We start from the raw sequence: 25,334 nt of genomic DNA on the forward strand, positions 1-25,334 counted from the left end.
AAACCGTATCGGAAACTGCCACAGGGCCTCCCCCCGAGGCTGTTCCATTCTCTGTTCCCGCTAGTCCTGCCGTCGGGGAGACCCCGGGCGGGCCGGGGGGCGGCAGAGGGAGCCCGGGAGGAAGAAGGGCCCTGCAGTCACCTGGGGGTGGCGGACGAATAGACGTCCCCTGTGTGTCCCCCGCCCCCTGCGGGTCCCTCTCTACCTGGCTCCGGGGACAGCTTTCTGTTTCTGCAGACCGAGAGCAGGAAGTGAGCCTCGCAGGCTTGTCACCCGCACACCACATCCGCATCCGGGGTCCTCCATGCTGCAGGCCCCGGGTGGGGACGGCCAGGGGGCCCTGCCTCCTGGGTGTCCCCTGTCTGGGGCTCGAAGTCTGCCAGAGACCCAGGCTGCACCTCCTGGAGCATTGCAACAGCTCTGTCACCCAGGCTAGAGCGCCGTGGCGTCAGCCTCGCTCACAGCAGCCTCAGACTCCTGGGCTCCAGCGATCCTCCTGCCTCAGCCTCCCGAGTCGCTGGGACGACAGGCATGCGCCACCATGCCCAGCTCATTTTTCTATTTTTAGTAGAGACGGGGTCTCACTCTGTTGCCCAGGCTGGTCTCGAACTCCCAACCTCGAGCGATCCTCCCGCCTCGGCCTCCCAGAGTGCTGGGGTGACAGGCGCGAGCCCCCGCGCCCGGCCTGCCACAGCTCTTGTCTGTGGCCTGAGGGATGAGACGGCCACTTCTCTCTCAAGGGACGCAAGGTTGCATTCACAGTCCTGGCTCGATCTTGGTTTACCAGAGAGCCGCTGGCCAAAGCGTCCACAGGTAGCTGTTGGAAACCGGCCTGACCCACTGCCGCCAGGCGCAGGGCTGCGGCCCGAGAGGTGGCCCTCGGGGACCTGTGCCCAGTGATCGATTTTCGGTCTTGAAATGAGACGCGTGAGTCCCCGCGTTTTCCCAGCCTCGTCTGTGGCTTCCGAGGGAGACGTCCGCCGGGCTTTCCCCGGTGACACTTCTGTTTCCCCTGGCGCTCGCTGTCTCTTGGAGGGGACAGGGGTGGTGCACGGTGACACGGAGGGTCTCGAAGGATACAAAGGGGCGTGCTGGCCGGGAGGGAACTGGGGCCCCTGTGAGGGGACAGACAGCCGGTGGCCCTGGCCAAGCTTTTATCGATGGCAATGAACTCGTGTCGTGTCGGAGCCAAGTGGAGGCCAGGGAGGCGGATCTGGCTGGTGGGGCCAGCGCAGGGACCCCAGTTGGGGACCCCGGGGCCCCCAGCAGGTCCGAGTCACACGGCCGGGGGGCTTCGAAGCGGGGGGTGGAAGCTGGGGTCCCTGCGCCCGTCCCTGTGAGCCCCCCACCCGGCCTTGGGGACAGGGCTTGGGGACAGAGAGGCAGGAAGGGAGGTCACGCGCCCACGTGGACAAGGGTGTCCGGGGCCGCCCGCTCCTTCCAACAAGGACAAGAGTGATGGCTCGGTCCCCATCTCCGTGTAAAAATAGCCCGGGGGCCGTCACCACCCGCCCGGCCCCTGCAGGCGGCCCGGGCTCCTTGCGCTGTTGTTAACCTGGGCGCCCGAACCGTGCGGGCGGCCGGGGCACAGACGGGCGGCCGCGTGCATTCCCGGGTCGCCGCGCACGGAGGTCGCCGGGTCCCCGCCCGGGGTCGCGCGGCCCGGACGCCCCCCCCCTCCCCCCCCCGGCCCCAGGCCGTGCCCATTGCTCGGACGGGCACGGCGAGTCTCGGGGACCCGAGGGGCGCGGGGCGGGTTTGCAGCCGGCGCCGGGGGACGGGGGAGGGGACGGGGGGGGAGGGGACGGGGCTGCCGCCCGGTGGCCGCTCCCGGAGGGGACCCGGCGGGGTCGCGGCGCCTGCACCCCGCGCGCGCGCTCGGCGAGCCCGGGCCCTTTGTGCGCCGGAGCCCGGGCGCGCGCGTGCAGGCGCGTGCATGTGAGTGCCTGGTGCGCGTGCGCGTGTCCGCGGGGCGGGGCCCGGGCCCAGGCCCCGCCCGATCCCCGCCCACGGCCGCCCAGGCCCCGCCCCTGCCCGCCCCAGGCCCCGCCTGGCCCGCCCCCGCCCAGGCCCCGCCCCCACCGGGGCCCGGGCCCCGCCCAATCCCCGCCCCTGTCTGCCCTCGCCCCGCCCAGGCCCCGCCCCTGTCTGCTCTCGCCCCGCCCAGGCCCCGCCCCTGCCTGCCCTCGCCCCGCCCAGGCCCCGCCCCTGTCTGCCCTCGCCCCGCCCAATCCCCGCCCTCGCCCCGCCCAGGCCCCGCCCCCGGCCCGCCCTCGCCCCGCCCAGGCCCGGCCGAGCTGGTACTTTTCCACCCGGCAGGATGGGCGACGCCGAGCGCCGCGGGCTCAGACAACGGACGCGCGAGGTCGGGCCGAGTCGCCGCCTCCTCCGCGCCGCCGCCAGCGCCGAGCCCGACCCGGACCCCGAGCGCGCGGCGGGACCGAGCCAGGTACGGGGGGCCCGGGGGACCCGCCCCGCCAGCCCCGGGGTCCCCTCCCCGCCGGGTCCCCTCCCCGCCGGGTCCCCTCCGAACCGGGGTCCCCTCCGCACCGGGTCCCCTCCGCACCGGGTCCCCTCCCCACCGGGTCCCCTCCGCACCGGGGTCCCCTCCGCACCGTGTCCCCCTCCCCACCGGGTCCCCTCCCCGCTGGGTCCCCTCCCCGCCGGGTCTCCTCCCCGCCACCCCCGAGGTCCCCTCCCCGCGGGGCTGTTATTGTCTCCGGGCGGCGAGGGGGGCTGGGGGGCTTCTGGCGCGAGCAGGTGTGTCCCCGTGTCCCCAGCAGCGTGCACATGTGTCCCGGTGCCCGTCTGCTCGTCCCTTGTGTGTGTGTGTGAGAGAACTGTGCTGCCGTCCCCGCGTGTGTGCTCTTGTGTGTCCCCACATCTGTGTGTCCCCGCGTCCCCGAGCCCCCGGCCCGGTGCCCGCGTGTGACTGTGCTGTGTAGCTGTGCCCAGGGGGTGTTCCCGGTTGTGGGCACTTAGGATCCCCGGCTGCATCCGCGAGGGTTGTCCCCGGCGCTTAAGAGGTGGCCCAGCTGGGACCGAGTGGGGACAGGTGACGAGGCGGCATGTGCAGGTGGCAGTGCCAGGCCCGCGTGGCGGGCTGAGCCCCCGGGGACAGCCAGGGGCAGTGGCAGCGGGCAGGGCAGCAGGTCACATCCCCCTGCAGACCCATCCCCTGTTTGCTGAAGGTTCTGCTTGGGGCAGGAGGTTCTTGTCACCCTCCTGCCGGGGAAGCCACACAGAGAGAATCCCGGGGACCCCGTCCTGCAGCCCCCCGAGCTTCAGCCCGGACCGCGGGGGGACCCGTGGGCAGCTCTCCCGGACAGGGAGGTGTGTGCCGGGCAGGGCCACCGGCCCGGCTATTTTGGTCACTGTCCTGCCTGTGCCAGATTCTGGCTCCCCCCGGACCAGGCAGCCGGGTCCCCGTTTCCTGTCCCCCGCCCTCCCCGGGGAGATAAATCAGCCCGGCAGCCCCCAGATGCCGGGACCCACGCAGGGTCTCGGGGCCGAGGTCTGGTGGCACGTGGCCGCGTGTGGACTTCGGTGGCTCAGGCCCCCGGCTCGGGCACAGCTGATGTTCGAGGAAATGTCACCAAGACCTTCTGAAAATTTCCTTTTAATTTTCCGTTGGCTGGCGGGGAGGGGACGCCGGCCGGAGTCTCGGAGCCAGAAGGAGTTTATTTTTATGAGACAGCGCGCGCGGGCGCCTAGCAACCGCCAGCCTCGCTCTCTGCCGGGCTGTCACCCGGGCTGTCACCGTGCATGGGGTGGGCGTGGGGGGGAGGAGGGAGGGAGGGATCCCAGCATCGGGGGACTCCGGGGGGACCTGCCACAGCCGAACACCCACAGCGGGTGGGACGGGCTCAGCCTCCCGCGGTTGACCTTGGCCAGCCTTGCCCGGCCTCACTTTCCCCACCTGGAAAATGGGTGGGACACGCTAGTCATGGGGTTGACCGGACGCCGGGGGCGGGCCGGAGTCTGTCCCCAGGGAGCTGAGTGTGAGCCGGGTGCTGTGTTTGAACGGGCAGGTGACCTTGAGCGATTCCCTTGGTCTCCGTGAGCCCTGGCTTGGCTGTCGGGGCAGCGGGGACAGCGGCGTCACCTCCACGCCGTGTCCTTGAGGGGATTGGGGGGGATGAGGCCCAGTAAGCCCGCGGTAAGCTGTAAAGCTGGGCTCGGCCAGCAGCCGCTGATTAGAGGCTGTCACGAGGGCCGGGTCACTGCGGTGTGTGGCCGGGGCCAAGGTGCACTCGCCAGCCCCCGTCCTAGGCTCCCCCCGCCCCCGCCGCGGTCCCCCGGCCTCCCCCTGCGGTGACCCGGCCCTGCAGACTCTGGGGGCCGAGGGGGACAGTGCCCGTTTTACAGACGGGCAAACTGAGGCCCAGCTGAGCGACTTTGCCTTGATCGGACACTGGTCACAGATGTCCCGGGGCGTTGAAATCGGGCAAGGGGCCGGGGGACGTAAGGGACAAAAGCGTCCTGATCCTTAAGGGACAGGAGGGTGAGACGCAGAACCGGTTGATTTGTCCCTTGATTCCGTCCCTAGCTGTTCAGCTCCCCTCTCTGTGCCTTGTCGGGGAGCCCCGCCACCTTCCCCCCGCCCGCCGGGAGGAGTCTGAGTGCTGGGGACCCTCTTTTTCCCTAACCCCAACTTGTCCCCGTGTCAACCCGTCAGAGGCCTTGGGAGCCGCCCTCATGTGAAAGTCTTTGCAGAGGTCTCGGATGATAAGACACTTGGGTCTTGTCGAACATCTTAAAAGGAATGACGAGGACCCCCCCCAGAATGCACTGCAGCCACAGCTGGGGGGGTCTGTGTGGGAATTGGGGCCCCCCCAGGGCCACCCTGGCAGGTGGAGGCCGATCCCCGCCTCTGCAGAAGGTTGTGAGCAACAGTGACATTTTGGGGGGCCGCGTCTCGCTTCTCGTTTGCCCGTTTGCCTTGGTGAAAGCGTTTGTTTGAATTTGTGGGTCCCGGGGGGGAGGGGACAGTGGCCGTCGGAATGCCCAGGGGTGGCCCCCAAGGCAGGACGGGAGGTTTTCGCCTCTTGTCATCGGTTGATAACCCTTGGCCGGTGCTGGGCAGGATGTTGGCTCAGCCCAGACGGACGTAGGAGCTGGTGGCAGCTGTAGGGACATTGTCCCCCGTGGGGCGCTGGGAAGAAGAGCCAGGGAGTGACCGAGGGTGCACCGAGGGTGGGGAGTGGGCAGGAGGCACTTGGGCTTCTCAGAGGAGGTGACGTTGCAGTTGGCTTTGCTGGCTGTGACCTGCCCGGAGCAGGCAGCCCCGGTGTCTCTAGGGTGACACGTGTCCGAGCTGGACGGGGCTGCAGGGTTGCCCTGTCCCCTCCCTGCTCGGAGGCTTCCTCTGGAAACCTGAGCTCAGGCTGACGCTAAGCGTGGGGGTGACGGGGACAGGGCGGTGGGGACACGGGCTGCCCTAACTGGGGGTGCGATCAGGCATCGGACTAACCTGAGCTCCTTTTTTGAAAAAAAACAGAACAAATTCGGATTCTGGGCTCACTAAAAGCAGAATCCGCAGGGCGCGGGGAGCCCGGGGATCCGCATTTTCCTGTATTTTTCCGTTTCCTTGTGTGATTTTTAAAAAAAAAAAAAAACAAAACTATTTTGCAGTGGAGGTGTCATTTATACACGGGGCGAAATGCAAAGATTCCGGTACGGTCCGATGAGCTGTGACCGATCTGCAGCCACCTGTGTGACCGCCGCCCAGATCAGCGCGTCTGCCCAGCACCCCAGAAAGGTGTCTTGCGTCCCCCCGCGTCCCAAGACGACCGCTTTCCGATTTCTGGCCTATACGTCAGTTTTGCCAAGTCTAGAGCCGCGTCTACATGGGCTTGTCCCGTCTATAGTGTTGTGTCCGGGAGCGGTTCGCGCGGTTGAGCGTGTCATTGTTATTGCTCAGTAGCGTTAGGTCGCGCGGCTGCACCCCGATTTGTTTCTCTGTCCCCCCCGGTGATGGGCGTGTGGGCTGTGTGCAGCGTGGGGCTCTTCGGGATGAGCTTCCGTGAGCATCCACGTCCACATCCTCTTCTGGACCTCAATTTGCATCTCTCTCGGAATGGTACCTCTGGGTCATACGTTGTTGACTTCATGAGGAACTTCCAGAAGGATTCACTTTTAATTACAAATATACGCCCCAAGCCCTACAGAACCGTGTAAACTAAAAAGTGGTCCCTTCGCCGCCCTAAAATGTCCAGTTCATCTTGCAGTCCGTCCGTCCGTCCGTATGACCGTCCCACTATCGTTTTTTTTTTTTGTAAGGCTACGCATTTCCCTACGCAGACAGCTTTGGCTGCACCTCCGCCAGGCCTTGCTGGGGACCTGGACTCCTTCCCGTTGCTCTCTGAGTCCCTTCTTCTCGCGGTTTCGATCTCCTCTCCCATGCGGGGGCTGCTTGGGTCTGTCTGGAAGCCGGCTGGAGTGCAGCGTGGGTTTCTAACCCCGCTTGGGCTGCAGGGACAGATCTTCCGGGCCGTTCCGAGCAGCTCGGCCGCGTCGACCCTGCGTGCCCTGTCTAATCACCCCGAGTGCTGCCGGCTCGGTGAATGAAACGCCCCCCCCCACCTCCCCCGCCCCGGGGACTTTGAACTTGGCCCGGGGGTGGGCACGGGGGCAGCCGGGGCCCGGCCGGTATCCCCGCGTGCCGTGTGCCCTCCCTGCCCCGAAGCCCCGCGGCTCACCCGTGCGGTTCCCGCCTCCCTCCCAGAGAAGGGTCCCTGGGGACAGCGACTCGCCCGGCTCAGACGTCCCGCGGGTGTGCATGCATTGAGCGCCTACTGTGTGCCGGGCAGGGCCCCAGCGGGGGGCGGAGGGGGCGAAAGCGGCCCCCGAGCCCCGGCGGGGAGGAGCGATCGGTATCAGCAGGAGGTTAATGAACAACCCAAGGCAGCTCCCTGCCAAGGACGGGCACACACGCTCCAGCCCGGGGACGCCCCGGCGGGTCTCGGGGACAGCGGCCCGTGCCCTGTGGGGCGCGGGGACCCGGGGGGTCGCCCAGTGCAGGCTTTCTGCGCACCCACTTTGTGGATGGGGAGACTGAGGGCCGGGCGGGGCCTTCGTCAACGCGGGAAGACGAAGCCAGCGAAGGAGCCGTTTATGTTCTTCAGGGCGGCGGGTCCCCCAGGCCCCCGGCTGCACCCGCCGCTCCCTGGTGACGCGAAGGTCCCTTCCCGGGGACAGATTTAAGGACAGCGTTAATGTCCCTGCCGTCAAGTCTTGAGGCCGGTGTGTGCGACTCTCAGATGCTGGTTTTGTCACAGCTCCCAGGACAGGGCTCAGGGGCAGCTTTGCACCAGGGTTCAGGGGTCGCCACCAGCACCCCGGGGGGCTGACGTCCGGAGGAGGAGGTGACCTGCGAGGACGGCCACGTCCCCCAGCGGTGACTGAGCCGACCCTGGCTGGGCTCTCCCGGTTCGGCCCCCAGACACCCGGGCCCCTTTCTGTGCCGTCCCTCCCTGGGCCGGGACGTCCCGAGAGTCCCCTCCCTTCCCAGGGTCTTTCCGTGCACGGGCCAGAAGCGCCAGGTGACTCACGGTGACGTTGCCACCGAGCGTCCTTCACCCGGGGCCGCCAGCGGCCTGCCGGGGGGTGGCCGAGCGCGGTCGGCGGCGGATTCCGGCAGAGTCATGCTTACTGGGCAAAGCGTGCCGGAAGGGGCGGGTCCCCAGGGCCGTGTCCTCGTGCCCCGCGGCCTGTCCTCGCCCTGAAGGAAGACTGAGGTCCTGAGGTCAGTGACATTCGTGCCATCCCCAGGTGGCACCCCGTGTCCCCTGTGCAGGTGGCCTCAGCACCAGCAAGACAGTAGCCTCCTGGCCCGTGCCTCCCGGGGGCCGGCTCTCGGCACGCATGCTCCTCTCTTGCTCAAGAACCTTCAGTGGCTCCCCAGTGCCGTGTGCAAATCCAGTGCAGACTCCCGAGCGTGGCACGGTCAGGCTCTGGGCCGGCGTCCAGCCTCCCCTGCCACCAGTCCCAGCCTGGGCTGTGTGGGCTGGTGCCCCCTGGCCCCCTCCAGCCTGAACCGGGAACCTGCGGTTGGAACATCCGGGTGGGTGTCAGGCTTGGGAGTCACGTTCGTCCCTCACGCCACAAATACGAGGGTTTGGAGGCCGCGACCTCCGGCTTCTCGTGGGACCCGGGCGAGTCCCTCCCCCCGTCCCTCAGCCTGTGACAAGTGGCCGAGCCGGGCTCTGCGTTTGGCAGAAACACCTGCCGAAGGGGAAGAAAAATGCAAACCCTCAAATTTCCGCGATGTGCCCCCTCCCGCCGGACTCCCCAGTGTCCCCGAGCCCTGCCAGCCGGGCCCTGGGGACTCGGGGATGTGCCACCCCGCATTGCGGCACTTTGCCTGTGTCCCCTTCCCGACTGCTGGGCCACCGCGGGAGGACACGGGAGGGCTCCCGACCCCCGGCATTTTTGTCCCCCCGGTGGCCTCTGCTGCTGTCACCCCAGGCCGGGGCCTCGGAGTCCAGGGCCGGCTCAGGAGGGCGTTCGGGTGGCAGCGTGGCTCTGTCGTGGGCTGACCATGGAGCAAGGACAGTATCTGCCAGGGCTCGTCGGGCTCGTGACCTTGTAGAGCTCACCTGGGCTGTCGTTAAAGATGCCGCGTCCCGTGCCGCCGGCCCGGGGACTCTGCGTCCCTAACCCCCTCGCGGGGTGACGTCCGGGCTGCTCCGGGGGACAGGCTTGTGGCAAGGTCAGCAGGGCCACCGGGTGCCACCCGGTCGTAAAAGCCAGGCCCTGGGCTTTGCACAAAAGATGCCCCCGTTCCCAGCTTGCACGTGCAGAGCCGAGGCCCCTGCCGGGGACAGGTGACATAGCTGGGACCGCGGAGCCTGGCACCGCTGGCCTGGAGAGGACACGGGCGGGCAAGCGCTCACTACCGAGCCGTGTCCTCGCTCCAAAAGCCGCAGGAGGGTTTTTCCAAAGCAGCCAAGTTGGACGGAGGTCAGGGGACAGCCCGGGGACAGCCAGGCCCCGGGGACAGCGGGGGTGGCCGGAGGCCGTGTGTCCAGACAGGGCCCTCCGCGGGGCTGGGGCTGGCCCGCTGCCCGTGGGGGAGCAGTTCCAGGCTGCAGGGCCGGCGGAGGGGACAGCAGCGGGACCGCTGAGCTGGGACCCGGGTGCCGCGGTCGTTTAGAGACCGGCTCGTCCTTGCGACCACGTGGCCTTAATCGGGGGGGCCGCTTCCAGCACCAGGGGGGCCACGGTCTCCTCGCCGGCTTCCGTGGTAAACTGAGCACCCGCCCTCTGCAGCTGGGAAGAGTCGGACATGTCCTCAAATTGGGGGTCCCTAAACTGGCAGTTGGGGGCCGGGAGGGTGGCACTCTGTGTCTCTAGGGGCCCTCGGGGCGATTCCGCTTCAGTTTGCAGCTTTGTTTGTAGGGGTGGCCCGAATGCTGGGGCTTGGGGACCTCGAGTTCCCCGCCCTCTTCTGATGGGACGAGTGTCGGATAACGGGGACGTGCGTGGCAGGGTGTGGGTCTGGCTGCAGGCGGCAGTTCACAGTCACTGGGAAAGTAAGATCGTGCTGTCGCCGAAAAAGCGTGGACACGGCGTGCTTCAGGCATGGCTGCATCCAGGTGCTGCCGAGAGATGTTGTCAGGACTCGGTTTCTCTCTCTCCGTTTCCGGGCTCTGCGTCCCCTGTGTGCCTGCTGCACGGGGGGGGCCCAGGCTGCACCCCAGTGTAGTGTCCCCCGCCCGTCCCCACCCCGCCACGTCAATCTAGAAAGAGCCTCCATTTCTTGCAATATTTCTAGCCGAAGTCCCAGTCGTCACTCATTGGCCTGTCCTTGAGTCAGTCACGCAGGACAGCTCCTCTGATTGGCTAGGCCTGGCTCCCGTGCCCGCCCACCCAGGATTAGGAGGCGGGGCAGCCCGTCCAGACCCTGGGGGGGGGTCCCGGCAGGGCAACGAGGCCATCTCGTTTGGGGGACAGGGACCCCGTTCGCCGGCTCTGGCAGCTGCACACAGGGAAGTGGGGGGACAGGACCCAGCCCTGGAGGCGTCTGCCCTGTCCTGCCCCCCCAGCCTGGCCCAGTTCTGCTACTCCCGGCCCAACCGGTCGCTGTCATCGAAGATCCCAGCATTGTCCCATTCCGGGAAGCCGGGAGAAACCTCGCAGCCCCGGGGCACGAAGCTTCGCTGCTGCTTTGCCTGGCAGAGGTGACCCGCCCCTGGTCACCGATTTCCCCGGCCAGGTTGCAAAGAACACGAGGCGCTCTGTTGGAAATAAAACAAAACAGGACCACACATGGGCACACACACGTGTACACACATGTACACACACGCACGCACACGCATGCACACACGTGCACACATGCACGCACACATGCACATGCATGCACACGCACACACGCACACACATGCATGCACACACGCACATGCACACACATGCATGCATGCGCACATGCATGCACACACATGCACGCACATGCATGCACGCACATGCATGCACACACGTGCACACATGCATGCACGCACACACACGCGCACACATGCATGCATGCATGGACATGCACACACATGCACACATGCACGTGCACACATGCACACACATGCACATGTGCATGCATGCACACACGCATGCACACGCACATGTGCACACACATGCATGCACACACGCACACACACGCATGCACGCACACACCCACACACGGCTTCTGGGGTTACTCACATCTGGGACGGCTTGCTGGGGCTCAGCAGAGTCGCACACATTTCTGTGGTGCAGGACTTGTCAGGGCCTTGCACGAGAGGATGAGCGGGACGTTTTCCGAGATATTCAGGGCTCCCGGCCCCCCCCCCTCGTCTAGCCTTGGCGTGTCCCCCGTGCCCCTGGGGAGCAGTCGGTGTGCGGGACGGAGCTGGCACCGGGGCCTGGCTCACCCGTTTGCAGCCACAGGGAGGAACCTCTTCCCCCGAGCATGGGCGAGGCCGCTGTTCCCAGCAGGGCGGTTTGCAGCGTCCAGACGAGCACGCGTGTGAGGCCGTGTTGCCGCGTGTCCGTGCATGTGCGTGACCCTGGCCCCCGTCCCCGTGGGGGGGGCGGCACGTGTGTTTGCTGGGCCACGCCCCGTGTGCGCTCAGACCCTCCCTGACCGCCTGTCTCCTTTTCTTCCTCGCTTCCCCCCTTCGCAATAGAAGCTCAGCCCCTCCCGAGGAGGAGCCTGCGGAATGTAAGTGGCCTCTGACCTCCCGGTGGGGTCGTCCGCGTGGGGAGACCCTCGGGGGGGCCCCGGGGGGGGGGACTCAGCGTCCTCCCCCCTCCCCCCCACCCCCAGGCCCTGCACGTGCTGCAACGACAGCGCCAGGGAATATTCCGGTTTTGCTGAATCACTGGGGAGTGAACTGCCGGGCGGCCCTTTGCCCCCGTCCCGCCGGCCTTTCTCGAGAGCAAGGCCAAGTTCCCCGCGGTTATCTGCCCCAGGGCATTTGCTCGCGCCGATAGGAGCCGCTATCTAATCTCTGTACCGAGTGACATTCTGGTGACGAGTGACATTCTGCTGACCCTGTAGGGGTTCGTGTCAGCTTTCTCTTCCCTTTGGGTCGGTTCCGGATCGTGACAGCGCTGATCTGACGCCCTCGTAGCGGCTTTTTAACCCTCAGCCCCCCCCCCCCAGTGACAAACACGTTTGGCAGCGGGACGCGGCCTGTGTCCCCAATTTGTAGGACGGGAGCCCCGACCCTCTTACGCCGATTCCGTGACCCGCCGCGGACCCTGCTTCGGGACTGGCGAAGCCCTGGCTTCCCCGGGCAGGAAATTCTAAGGGGGACAGTTTAGCTCCCGGGCAGCTGGGTCCCCGCGGCTCAGGCCGCCTGCCCCTCCCCTCCAGCTTGGTCCCCCCGAGTCGTCGTCACAACTGTTGCAAACGTCACCGACGACAACGATGGCAGACATTTCTAGAACTTTCGTAGCGCTGAGTGGTTTGTTGTCCGAGCTCCTCGTAGCCCCGCGTCGGCTGTGGGAGGGGAGGCTTTTATTGTTTTTGCAGGTAAAGGCACTGAGCACGTCTGCACACCCAGCTTAGGTGCTTTATAGACTCGTGCACAGACTGCCGGGTGGGCGCTGATGTCCTCCCCGTTGTGCAGACTGGGAAACTGAGGCTCCCAGGGCGCCACAGCTGGGAGGGCTTGACCCTGCTTGACCCTCAGGGCCTGGTGGTCTCCGCACTCCCCCCCCTGCACCCCCCACCCCGAGGCTGGGCGCCGTCTCTGGGTCCCTTCCTCGTCCCCAAGGCCCTTCCTGCTGGTTAATGAGTAGCCCAGAGCCGCGGGAGGAGGAGGCTGGAGTGTGAGTTCCGCTTACGGAGAGTCTTGTGCAAGGGCCCGGCCCGGGCCGGAGGCTTTACGGGCGACGCGGCAGCCACCGTTCCTCTTTTCTGAGGCTCGTTATCTGGTGGCCCTTGGAACCCATTTTACAGGCGAGGCAGCCCAGGCCCGAGAGCTGGGTTTGCGCTCGGAGCTGTCAGACACCTCCTCCATGCAGCCCCCCGGGCTTGCTCTTTGTGGAAGGGCTGCTTGGCCCCTTGACCTGGCAGGAAATGGGATTTGCAGGGGGGTGTCTAGAGCCACAGGGTGGAAGGAGAGACACTGTCCCCTCTGACGTCTGAGCACTGCTGGGGGGTGTGTCCTCCCTCCTTGCTGGGGGCCTCTCTGACCTTCAGCTTCTCATCTGAGAGAAGGATCGATACAGACATGTGACTGTTTGGTCGCTCAGCGGAGCCTGAGCTCTCCGGGAACCAGTTCCCCAAAAGTGCCACCAACCGGGGAAAACCCTTGGGGTGGAGTCCGTGCACCCAGGGAGCCACGGGGAGGGCCCGGGTTCAAATCCCCCCGCTCCAGCCGGGGGCCCAGCTGTTGTGAGTTCGAGGTGAGTTGCCCGAACGGCTCTGGGCCTCAGCTTCCCGGCCTGGGAAATGGAACAATAACGGCCCCCCCCCCCCCGGGAGGGTTGGAGAGGGGTGTTAGGCTTCTGGGGGCGTTTGGGCAACGAGGCCCCCGGGACGGAAAATGGGGCGGTCGAAGAGCGAACATTTTTGTTTTTTCCCGTTTCTATTTTTAATTGTGGTCAAATACACATCACATAAAATTGGCCGCCTTAAGCGCTTTGCAGCGAGCAGCTCAGCAGCGGTGAGTCTGCCCACGGCGATGTGCGACCCTTCTAGAACGTTCTCAGCTGGCACGACCGAAGCAGTGGGCATCTTCGGGGCAGTGCTCTGGTCGGGCAACTGGGCTCCTGTCTGCCGGCCTCCCTCGTTTGGGGCAGCCAAGAAAAACTCAGGAGACAAAACACAGAGCGCCTGCGATGCCAGCACTTCGGGAGGCCGAGGCGGGAGGATCGCTTGAGGCCAGGCTGGACAACATAGTGAGACCCCGTCTCTACAAAATAAAAAGTAATAATAATAATAATAAAAGTGAGCCGGGCGTGGTGGCGCATGCCTGCAGTCCCAGCTACTCGGGAGGCCGAGGCAGGAGGATCGCTGGAGCCGGCAGGCAGGTCACTTGACCTCTCTGGGCCCGCGTCAACATGAGCACGACGCGGGATGACGTAGAATCGGCCTTCTCCTTGGCGGCAGGTGGCAGTTGTCACTGTCACTCGCCGTTCTTGTTCTCTGGGAGGTCCGAGTGGCTGGACAGGAAGAGCCGGGGCCGTTCTCGCGGCGAGTTTCCGTCCCGGGTACTCACCCCGTCTCGTGACGCAACCGCCGCTGTCCCCACGTCCCGGGGAAGAAGACTGACGCCCAGAGAGGCGGTGACAGGCTGGACGGGGGGTTTCCGGCTCTGATCTTGTGCGGCTGCTGGGAGGTCGGGCCAAGGCCCCAGGGATGCGGTTGGCGGTGACACCAGCCGCCGGCCCTTGTCCCGGGGAGCCCGGGGGACCAGGGGTCGCCGCGCCATCCTCTCGTGACCCTGTGTGTGTTTCCACTTTTCGTCCTTGCTCCATCAGGCACAGAGAGGTACGGTGACCTGCCCAAGGTGACAGAGCGCCTTGCGGCCGGGGCCCCTGGTCCTCCCGGACCCCCCCGTCCCGTCAAGAGAGGGGTCCTTGCTGTCCCTTCCTGGGAGCGCCACCTTGTGGGGTCCCCGTCCTGCCAGGGCCTCAGTTTCCCCTTCTGCGATGGGGGGACAGGCCCGGGCGGGGGGAGTGACATCCCAAAGTCACCGCTTGCAGCTGGCAAGTGGCAGCGTCCGCTTCCGAATGAATCATCCCGGGGGCAAAGGTGGAACCGGGCAGAGGGAATTCGGGGGGCAGAGGTGACAGCCGCCGGGGGAGGGGGACCCTCCTCCCCGCCAGGGTGTCGGGGAGCCGTGCGGAACTCGGCCACCCGGGGGGTCAGCGGCGGCCGATGTCCCGAACGCATCCGTGAGTCAATTAAAAGGGACGGATTTCTCGGCTATTTATAGTTGTGGCCTGAATCTCGGGTATCCTTGTCCCCAAGGAGGAAAGGGGTGACGGGTGGCCCGGGCTGTCCACAGGGCTGAGTAAGCTGATTAAGCCCTGCGGTGGCCGGACCCTGCCCCGGGGGTCGGTTGGGGGTCGGGGGGGACAGGAGGCTGGAGCTGGGGACGGCTGGGGACCGCTGGGGACGCTGGGGACGCTGGCCCTGGGCCTGTCCCTTCCCCGAGCCAGGCCCTGCTCCTCAGCAGCCTGGTGGCTCTGGCCGGGGGGGTTTTAAAAATCACCATCAGGTGGAATACGATGTCAGCTGCCGTCGTTATTATTATTATTATTATTATTATCATTGCGGCCATGCAGGGACTGTCGGAATTAGGAGAACGAGGCGTTGCTGTCACGATCAGCCCCTCCTCCTCCCTACCTGGGATGGTGTGGCCCTGCCGGGGAACCAGCAGCTGCCGGGAGACAGGCAGGGGAAGGTCAGGAGGGCTTCCTGGAGGAGGCTGCATTTGGAGGATGAGACGAACGCACCGGGGGACGAAAGCGCAGGGCCTCCCGGGACTGGCGTGGGGACAGGGGAGTCCTGTGACACGGGAACCTTCCTCTCTGGCTTCAGTCCGCGTCCTTAGTTGGCTGCGTGTTTCTGGAAAACCCGGTCTCCGGGGCGTTGTGACCTGGTGACCCGATACTCTGAGGCCGTATCCGTCCCCCGTGTCCCCCCCCCGTCTGCTCCCGGAGCCCCCCCCCCCCCCGTCCCTTTGCAGAACCACACGGGGCTCCGTTCCGTGACTCGGCCCCTGTGAGGTCGCGGGGTCGCCTGGGAAACGGGGTCCCTCCCGGGGAGTCTGCCCGCGGGGGGAGGGCCGAGCAGGGGACCCAGGTGGGAGCCCCCGGGGGCTGCGTGATTCCTGGGGCCCTGGGTGGTCCCGCGGGGCGGGGGCTGGCGGGGAGGAGGCCGTCCTCAGGGGCGTCCGGCCTGGACGGGGACACAGCCCCCCTCGCCGAGGATGCTCGTCCCGCTCGGGGCCCCCCGGCCCCCACCGGGAGCCGCTGCTCCCCGCCCGCCTCCGCCCAAAGCCCTCCTGGATGGAGCCTCCCGGGCCCTGGGCCGGCGCAAGGTAGGTGGCCAGGTGGGCCGGGGTCGGCGGAGCCTTCTCTCTGTCTGGGGGGCCCAGGACATTAGGGGTCCGGATGTCCCGGCCCCGGGAAGAGGTCCCCGGCTAAGTGAAGGAGCCAGGCTGTCCCCAGGGAACCCAGACACCAGGGCAGGCGGGAGACGGGACAGGACGTGCAGAACCACACCCGGAACTCCGGGGACCGAGGCTCTTCTCCACCCGGGCCTCAGTTTCCCCACCTGTCAGACAGGGCCGTTTTTAGCCCAGATGAGAGTGTCAAATTCCACAAGCTTCTCTGAGCTCAAAAACCAGATCCGGGTGGAGGGACGGAGAGGCCCCGCGTGGGTTGGCAAAGTTTTCGCTTTATCACCTTAGGGGGGTTTAAAGGAAAACGGGGGACCCAGCGCTGTCACCGTGATGTCAAAGAAAATTCAGTTTTTTCAGGCAAAAAAGAAAAAGCAGGAAGGCTGTCGTGTTGCCAGGCAGGGCCACCTCGCAGCGCAGGCTGGGGACGTTGGCGTAGCCGCGGCCTGGCGCCGGGTGGCCGCAGAGTAGAAGCCATCTGCTCCACCGTTCCCAGCCTCACCTGAGCGGAAGAGTCACCGGGAAGTCACCAGGTTCCTGGGCTCTCCCCCCTTGAAAAGATGCCGAGTCAGAAGGTCCGAGTGGACCCAGGCATCTCTGACGTTCCGGCCCCCGTGCGGAGTTCGGTCACCCGCCAGTCCTTCTTAAGAGCCCAGAGACTTCCCGAAGGGAAAGTTCTGCAGATCAGGGGACCCGTTTTCCAGATGAAGACATCGGGGTTTCCCAGGGCGAACTTTGAACTTGGTCCCGAGTCGCCGGTTCTGAATGAGAGCCCAGCGCCTGGTGACTGGGGGCGGCGGGGGGCGGGTGAGCTGGAGGAGGCGACAGGGAACAGTCCGGGGTGGGTCGGGAGGGCTTCAGGTGACAGACACCTGGGCCAAGGCCTTCAAGGTAGTGACATCCACCTAAATGCAAGAGAACCCACCAACCAACCAGGGGGCCCTGCCAGGGAGAACGAGGAGGCCCCGGGCTCTTGCTGAGCAGACGGGGACATGGGAGCTTGGGGACAGGGCAGACAAGTGTCGTGAGCCTTGCATTGCAAGGGGACAACTTGGAGATTGTTCTCCAGGCGGCTGGGAGCCACTGGTAGTTCTTGAGCTAGGCAGGCGTTTGGGGTTTGCTGGCAGCAAGCGGGGGGCGGGGAGCGGAGGTCACGGCCTGTCTCCGGGGAGTCCCCAGGGGCCGGGGTGGCCTCTCGTGGTGCCGCGTGACTGCCTGGCCAGCCCTTCTTCCCCGGCACTCGGCAAACGCTTAGGCGCCAGGAAAAGTCACTTCAGAGTCATTTTTGGAATGAATGACAATCAGTTTCCCAAAGGTTTCGGGCTCATCTCGCAAAACCAGGAGAAGCTTTGCAGAGTTCTGACCGATCTGGGGCAAACCGGGGTCCCCAGCGTCTGCCGTTGCGTCCCCCAGCCCTGGAGCCACCGAGTGGGAGGCTGTCCCCACCCTGAGTGTCACCAGAGCCCTCCTGCGCCAGGTGTCAGGAAGCAGAGCCCCAGGCAGCAGAGTAACAGACAGTCACAGTCGGGGCTGGGGACGTGGGGACAGAGGTGGCCTGTCCAGGCTGAGGGGGGAGGATTGCCTGTTAATTCCTCCGGGAGAAGAACGTACCCGGCTAAGGGGACAAGGCGTGGGGGCTTGAGAAAGCCCAGGATGGGGAGCTTGGCTTGTCCCCCGGCTTGTGGATAAGCGGGACGGGCCCCTACGCTGCGGTCTCAGGCATTGCTGGTCGGTCGCCAAAGCCCAGGCGGTTTCGTGCCTCTGGCCCCGAACTCCGGTCGAGCTCGGAGTGTGTCTGAGTCAGCTGAGGTCAGGGCCTGGCTGGGGAGGAAGAAGAAGGTCCTTCCCGGGCTCACAGGGAACCAGGCGGAGGGGGAGGTTGTTGCAGACATGTCGCGAGGCGGAGGTTGTTTGCAGACATGTCATGAGGAGGAGGTTGTTTGCAAACATGTAACAGTTTGCAAACATGTTAAACGAGGGGAAGGTTGTTTGCAGACATGTCATGAGGAGGAGGTTGTTTGCAAACATGTAACAGTTTGCAAACATGTTAAACGAGGGGAAGGTTGTTTGCAGACATGTCGCGAGGAGGAGGTTGTTTGCAAACATGTTAACGAGGAGGAGGTTGTTTGCAAACATGTAAGTTTGCAAACATGTTAAACGAGCAAGAGGTTGTTTGCACACATGTTAACGAGGAGGAGGTTGTTTGCAGACATGTCATGAGGAGGAGGTTGTTTGCAAACATGTAACGAGGGGGAGGTTGTTTGCACACATGTTAATGAGGAGGAGGTTGTTTGCAGACATGTCACGAGGGGGAGGTTGTTTGCAGACATGTAACGAGGGGCAGGTTGTTTGCAAACATGTAACGAGGAGGAGGTTGTTTGCAAACATGTTAACGAGGGGGAGGTTGTTTGCACACATGTAACGAGGGGGAGGTTGTTTGCACACATGTAACGAGGGGCAGGTTGTTTGCAAACATGTTAAACGAGCAGGAGGTTGTTTGCAAACATGTCATGAGGAGGAGGTTGTTTGCAAACATGTCGCGAGAGGAGGTTGTTTGCAGACATGTCACGAGGGGGAGGTTGTTTGCAGACATGTCGCGAGAGGAGGTTGTTTGCACACATGTCGCGAGGGGGAGGTTGTTTGCACACATGTAACGAGGGGGAGGTTGTTTGCACACATGTAACGAGGGGGAGGTTGTTTGCAGACATGTCACGAGGGGGAGGTTGTTTGCAGACATGTAACGAGGGGGAGGTTGTTTGCAAACATGTCGCGAGAGGAGGTTGTTTGCAAACATGTAACGAGGGGGAGGTTGTTTGCAAACATGTTAACGAGGGGGAGGTTGTTTGCACACATGTAACGAGGGGCAGGTTGTTTGCAAACATGTTAAACGAGCAGGAGGTTGTTTGCAAACATGTCGCGAGAGGAGGTTGTTTGCAGACATGTCACGAGGGGGAGGTTGTTTGCAAACATGTCGCGAGGGGGAGGTTGTTTGCACACATGTAACGAGCAGGAGGTTGTTTGCAGACATGTCACGAGGGGGAGGTTGTTTGCACACATGTCGCGAGAGGAGGTTGTTTGCACACATGTAACGAGGGGGAGGTTGTTTGCACACATGTCACGAGGGGGAGGTTGTTTGCAGACATGTCACGAGGAGGAGGTTGTTTGCAGACATGTCGCGAGAGGAGGTTGTTTGCACACATGTAACGAGGGGGAGGTTGTTTGCACACATGTCACGAGGGGGAGGTTGTTTGCACACATGTAACGAGGGGCAGGTTGTTTGCAAACATGTTAAACGAGCAGGAGGTTGTTTGCAGACATGTCGCGAGAGGAGGTTGTTTGCACACATGTTAACGAGGAGGAGGTTGTTTGCAGACATGTTAACGAGGAGGAGGTTGTTTGCAGACATGTTAACGAGGAGGAGGTTGTTTGCAGACATGTCACGAGGGGGAGGTTGTTTGCAGACATGTCACGAGGGGGAGGTTGTTTGCAAACATGTCGCGAGAGGAGGTTGTTTGCAAACATGTAACGAGGGGGAGGTTGTTTGCAGACATGTCACGAGGGGGAGGTTGTTTGCACACATGTAACGAGGGGGAGGTTGTTTGCACACATGTCACGAGGGGGAGGTTGTTTGCAAACATGTAACGAGGGGGAGGTTGTTTGCAAACATGTCGCGAGAGGAGGTTGTTTGCACACATGTAACCAGCCGGCAGTTGCACACTCTGCAGGTGGGACGTTTGTGTCCCTTCTACAGACGGTAACGCTGAGGCCGGGAGCGAGAAGGTGAGCCCTGCCCAAGTCGGAACAGCCGGGGCTGCTTTCCTGTGTGCAGCTGCTTGTCCCCGATTGTCACGGCGTGGGGGAGGGGCCGTCTGCTTTGGTTTCCCTGCAGAGCCGGGGTCGGGGCTGCTGTCCCTGAGCAAAGGGGCAGCTTTAAAAGGAGAAGTTGGGGGAAACGGCAGCCGGACCTGTCTTCTCTTTTCTCGCGATGCTTTTTTTTTTTTTTTGTGGCCTCCTCCAGAAATAATCCGGGGTTCTGTGGGGGGGGTGGGGGAGGGGAGGTGGACTCCGCCCCGCCCCCACTTCCGGCAGAACCGGGCTGTGGGCGAGAGTGACAGCCCGGTGGCCTTGTCCCTGGTGAGTCAGTGCTGATGAGTCACCCTCCCCTCCTCCGCCCGACTCCCGCCGTGGGGGGCAGCCTCGGAGAAGGGGCTCCCCCCTCCCCCCGTCCCACCCCCCGCCAGCCCTGTCTGTTGGGGACAGGGCCCCCCTGGGTGGCGTCTGGGGTCCCCACGAGCCCCGTCCTTCCTCGGAACTGGGAGAGTAAATTGCGTGTCCCCCCCTCCTCCCTGGCTCCAGACATTGGCGCCACGTGGCCCTGTGTCCCCTGCGGGTGCTGGGTCAGGTGACACTCGGGGGTTTTTGCTCCTGGGTGGCCGCCTTCCCCAGGGAGAATCGCCCCCCAGGGGAGTTAAGCAGCTGCTCAGGGCAGAGCTGGGAGGGGACTTCAGCGTCATGTCACACCATAGGGAAGGGTGACCCCATGCTTTGCAAAGCCAGTTCGCCTTCCCCCGCTAAGTACCTGTCCCTGGCGGGTCCCCCTTCTGGAGGCCACTGAACGCCACCAGCATCACGGAGTGGGGCCCTGGGTGCCAATCCTGACCCTCCACCGCCCTGGCGCTGTGGGGACGGGACAGGACACCCCGGTTCCCGGGGCCTCAGCGTCCTACGTGCGACAAGCTCCGGAAGTTTCTGCAGGTCGAGGACGGAGGGGGATCAGGAGGGGGCAGGATGGAGACAGACAACACGTCCTGTCCCCAGAGGTGGCACTGGGTGGGAACAGGTCCCTGAACAAGGAGTCACTTTCTCGCTAGGACCTGAACGTTCTCCTCATTGTCCCGCCTCTGTTTGTCCTGGGCAGAAACAATGCCCGGCTTCCTGGACGGCCTGGCTGGGACGAGCCCCGCTTTGGGGCTGCCAGCCTGGCCCGGTCCCCCTCTCCAGACGGGCCCGCTCTGGTGACCCGGGGCAGTGGTGTGACCCGCCGGCCACAGGCTGAGCCCGCTGCCCCGTGCGTTTGTCGCGTTTGGGAAATTAGAAGCTGTACGTGCTCACACACAACTCAGATTTCAGTGTCTCTTGAGAAAGAAGAAGATCCTGAGTCCCAGAGGGACCCCATCCCGAAGGCAGCGGCAGCTTGGGGGGCCCGGGAGAGCCCCCCGCGCCGCAATCCCCACCCTTCCCTGACGCCTCCCCACCCCAGGGCCCCCCGTCCTTTGCCCGCCAGGCCCCCCGCAGGCATTTGAGGCCGCCACGCCTGAGTTGGCCTCGGGAATGGAGAACCGAAGGAGGCCGGCCGCGTGATGCAGCCCCATGATTAAATCTTCCAAAGGTGGACTCGTTTGATTAAAAAGGCGGGGAAAAAAGGTCTCTGATGAATTTCTGCTTCCTTGTCACACGCAGCGGCCCTGCTTCAAGCGGGGACAGCGCCCGGCCCGGCTCTCGTTGTCCTTGTGGCTCGGCGCTTCTTGCTAAGTAGACCCGAGGGTCCCAGTGGCACCCTGGTGGCATGCCCGGGGCAGACATTACTAATGGATCCCAGCCCTCCTGCTCATGGAGCCCGTTCCTGGGCTGGGATCCGTGGGGACCGCGTCCCCTGCTTGCTAGAGCAAGACTCCTGTCCCCAGCACTTCCCTGTCCTGCCAGGCCTGGTTCCCCAATTTGTCAGCTGGTCCAGCGGTTGGCAGCTGGCTTCTTAAAGGGCCAGAGCCGTTTCCCTTTCTGCAGTTGCTAAAGCCGGTGACACCCCCCCACCACCACCACCATGGCAGCCGGAGTAGTTGGGGACAGGGACTTTGGAGGCCAAGACAGACCGGGGAGCCATTCGGAGCTCAAGTGGCCTTTGATTTGCTGTGTGAGTCTCCGAGTATTATTACTATTATTATTATTTGTTTTTTTTGAGACAGAGTCTCGCTCTGTCACCCGGGCTAGAGTGCCGTGGCGTCAGCCTCGCCCACAGCAGCCTCAGACTCCTGGGCTCCAGCGATCCTCCTGCCTCGGCCTCCACCTTCTCCATCGGGGATCGTTCTAGAGTCGCTGATCGTTCTAGAGTCCCTGCCCCCAGGAAGCGTGTTTGAGGACCGAATAGGAAACCGTGTTTGTAGACAGCCGAGCGCAGAGTGTGCTCAGAAATCTGCTCGTTTTAAGCAGAGAGGGAGCAAAGGACGAGGTTTTCCGTCCGGGCCGGCGTCGGGTCCAATCTGGCAACACACGCGCCAGATCTGAGCGGGTGATCGGCAAGGTGGGCTTCAGGCACGGCTGGATCCAGGTGTCGCCTCCGGAAACAGCAACGGGGACGCGGGGACGGGCCGGCTTCGCCCTGGAGCGTCTCTGTCACAGTCGGTTGTGGCCGCTGGTGACTGCAATAAGCAAGGGGACCTGTGGATCTCGCAGCTAGAAAATAACCCCGGGCGCGGCGCCAAGGAAAACAGCTCTCGGGGGGCCGGCGCAGAGACGGGGCGCTGGGGACCTGGGGTGGGGGGGTCCTGGGTGCTCATGTGGGGACAGGCTCGGGGGTGACCGGCCTAATTAATTGCGAGTCTGCGGAGAGGCACAGAGGGACGCCAGGGTCGCCAGGGACGGTGTCATCTGAGGTCATTCCGGGCCGTCGGAGGGACAGCGGGGGCATAAGCCGGGGGTTCAGGGACAGCCCCTGCGCGGCATCCCGGTCAGCGTGGGCCACCCGCGGAGTGACCCCGGGGTGTCAGTCGGCATCTCTGGGCCCTGCCGGTCTCCCCCCCGCCCCGGCTTCCAGAGGGTTCTCTGCGGGTCACTGTGGCCGGCAGATCTGGGGACACAGAGGGCCGAGCCGGGGCTCCAACGGCAGCCACGGGGACAGCAGCCGCCGGGGCCCCAGGGGGACGGGGTGTCGCGGCCTGAGACGCCCCCGCGAGGCCCGGCTGAGCTTGCAAAGTCCCCTGCGGCCCCCCGAGGTGGCCCCAGCTTGGCCGGCAGGGAGGTGACGCTGACATCCTGCCATTATGCCCATTGTGGGCCGCCCTGATAAGCATCGGGGGCTCCGTGCGGATCGGTGCAGGGACAATGCTGGACAGTCCCGGCCATCGGGGACAATGCTGGACAGTCCCGGCCGTCGGGGGCTATTTTTACAGTAGCCGCCGGCCACTCCGCGCCCCACGCCTGTCCCCAGGGAGCGGCCCTGCGGATGTCCCCGCAGACGGAGGAAGGGCCCCGTGAGCTGCCCGGCGGCTCCAGGAAGCCCATGTCGCTCTGCGATCCGCGAGATAGCGAAACAATCGGGGTCCCCCACCCCCAGCCAGGGAGGGGAAGGCGGAGGCGTGGGGGAAATCGGGGTCCCTCCTCTGCACCCCTGGGGACCCGGCGGCTGGGGCGGGGCCGGGCCGGCACGTCCCCGTCCATGCCCGGAGTCCTCGGGGACAGCCGCCACCTCCAGCCACCTGCCAGGCCCCGAGGCCGGCATCCCGCAGTTGGGACGTGGCCGGGGTTTGCAGGTGCCGCTCGGGGACCCGTGTCCCCAGACGCTCCTGCCTGGGTGCTCGGTCTTTGCCCGGCGCCGGGAACGCATCAGGGGACAGGGCGGGCGAGGGCTGGTGCCCAGCAGCCTCCGTGCTAGTTGAGGACGGTCACCGAGGACGGGGTGGCTCTGGGCGCGCTGCTGGGAGCTCAAACCCAGGCGCGCACAGGAGCCCCGGGGGTGACCAGAGGGGACAAGTCGTGCCGCAGACCCGCGGCTGGCCCCTCACGAGCCCCCCGTGCCGTGTTGTCGCCCCCCCACCCCCGCAGAGAGCGAGGTCATGGCCACCAAGGAGAAGCTGCAGTGTCTGAAGGACTTCCACAAGGACATCCTGAAGCCGTCGCCGGGGAAGAGCCCGGGCACCCGGCCCGAGGACGAGGCCGACGGGAAGCCCCCGCAGCGGGAGAAGTGGTCCAGCAAGATCGACTTCGTGCTGTCCGTGGCCGGGGGCTTCGTGGGCCTGGGCAACGTGTGGCGCTTCCCGTACCTCTGCTACAAGAACGGCGGGGGTGAGCCCGGCGGGGCGTGGGCGGCCCCCGCTGTCACCTCCCGGGTCAGCCTGCCCCGTCCCCGTCCTCCGTCACCTCACCTCTCCTTAGAGACGCCAGACGAGCACGCCTCTTGCTGTGCTACCTTGAGCAGGTCTCATGCCCTCTCTGATCCTGCACTTTGCCATCTCTGAAAAGGCAGGAGGAGGCCGGGCCTCCGTGTCCCCAACCTCAGACGGTCACACGCGCGCTTCGCCCATCTTGCCACACTGCTTACCAGCGACGACGACGACTCCTTCCTTTGTCTGTTCCTTACCTTGGCTTTTGCTGTTCTGGCTTTACCAAACACGATCCAAAAAGCGGGTTTCATTTCTTTTTTTTTTCTTTCTTTTTTTTTTTTTTTTTCCTTTCTTTTTTTTTTTCTTTTTTCTTTTTTTTTTTTTTGGTTTTTTTTTTTGTGTGTGTGTGTTTGTTTTTTTGTATTTTTTTTTTGAGACAGAGTCTCGCTCTGTCGCCCGGGCTAGAGTGCCGTGGCGTCAGCCTCGCTCACAGCAGCCTCAGACTCCTGGGCTCCAGCGATCCTCCTGCCTCAGCCTCCCGAGTAGCTGGGACGACAGGCATGTGCCACCACGCCCGGCTCATTTTTTCTATATATATATTTTAGTTGTCCAGATAATTTCTATTTTTAGCAGAGACGGGGTCTCGCTCTTGCTCAGGCTGGTCTCGACCTCCTGACCTCGAGGGATCCTCCCACCTCGGCCTCCCAGAGTGCTGGGGTGACAGGCGTGAGCCCCCGCGCCCGGCCCAGCAGGTTTTATTTCTCTCTCTAAGTGGAAAGCCAGTTTCATTTGCCCCGATGCGAAAGGTATCCAGGAAAAACAAAATAAAATAAAATAACGGGGAAGAAATTTTTTCAGTGCAGCGACTCCCTTCTGGCGGGGGCATGAGTTGGTCGGTTGGGGTTTTTTGATTTTTGCATTCGCCTGCGGAAGGCTCTGAGCTAGAATCCCCCGCCGGGGCTCCTATTAGGGATGGGGAAGGCCGGCCGTACCCGGTGGAAAGTTCTAGCTGGCGCCGAAGAGGGGCTCGGAGAGCTCTGGACAGGGAGGAACTGGCCACGAGTCTTGCGTTAAGAGAACCACGTTTTGGGGAAATGTGTCCCTTCGAGCCTGGTTTCTTAACCTTTTCCAGGTCCCAGGCCCCTTGGGGACTGTCATGAGTGTCCTACGTAGGCGCTCTCAGCACAAACCACACACACTACACACAAGTTGCCCACAGTTTCAGAGGGTTTGGGGACCCGCTGAAGCCATTAGTAGACGCCAGGTAGGAGCACCCCGTCCCCGGTGCCGTGCCCCGCGCTCCTCCCCTGGGTCCCACCGCCCGGCTGGGGGCCACCCACCTCTTGCTTCTGACGGCCGCACCCTTTCTGGAAAGTTCTTCTCGGCCTCCTGCCCTGGGCAGGCCTGGGAGGCTCGGGAGCAAACAGCGTCTGCGTCGGCCCCTGCGATGGCCCCAGCGTGACCCTCGTCCCCGTTCCGTTCCCGGCAGGTGCGTTTCTCATACCGTATTTTATCTTCCTGTTTGGGAGCGGCCTGCCTGTGTTTTTCCTGGAGATCATCATCGGCCAGTACACGTCGGAAGGGGGCATCACCTGCTGGGAGAAAATCTGCCCCCTGTTCTCCG

At 64.4% G+C, this 25,334-nt stretch overlaps 1 protein-coding gene across 1 annotated transcript in view; it reads left to right on the forward strand.

Moving 5' to 3' along the window:
• Positions 1–2,346: 2,346 nt before the first annotated feature.
• Positions 2,347–25,334, forward strand: part of SLC6A6 (solute carrier family 6 member 6) — a 49,350-nt gene continuing 26,362 nt past the window's right edge. Inside the window, exons 1-3 of the mRNA XM_045534128.1 lie at positions 2,347–2,449; positions 23,433–23,672; positions 25,200–25,334. Of these exons, the coding sequence (XP_045390084.1) occupies positions 23,444–23,672; positions 25,200–25,334 (364 nt within the window). The 5' untranslated portion in view covers positions 2,347–2,449; positions 23,433–23,443. The remainder of the gene's footprint in view (positions 2,450–23,432; positions 23,673–25,199) is intronic.

This window comes from Lemur catta, chromosome 21, assembly GCF_020740605.2.
Source record: "Lemur catta isolate mLemCat1 chromosome 21, mLemCat1.pri, whole genome shotgun sequence".
Classification (NCBI taxonomy): Eukaryota; Metazoa; Chordata; class Mammalia; order Primates; family Lemuridae; genus Lemur; species Lemur catta.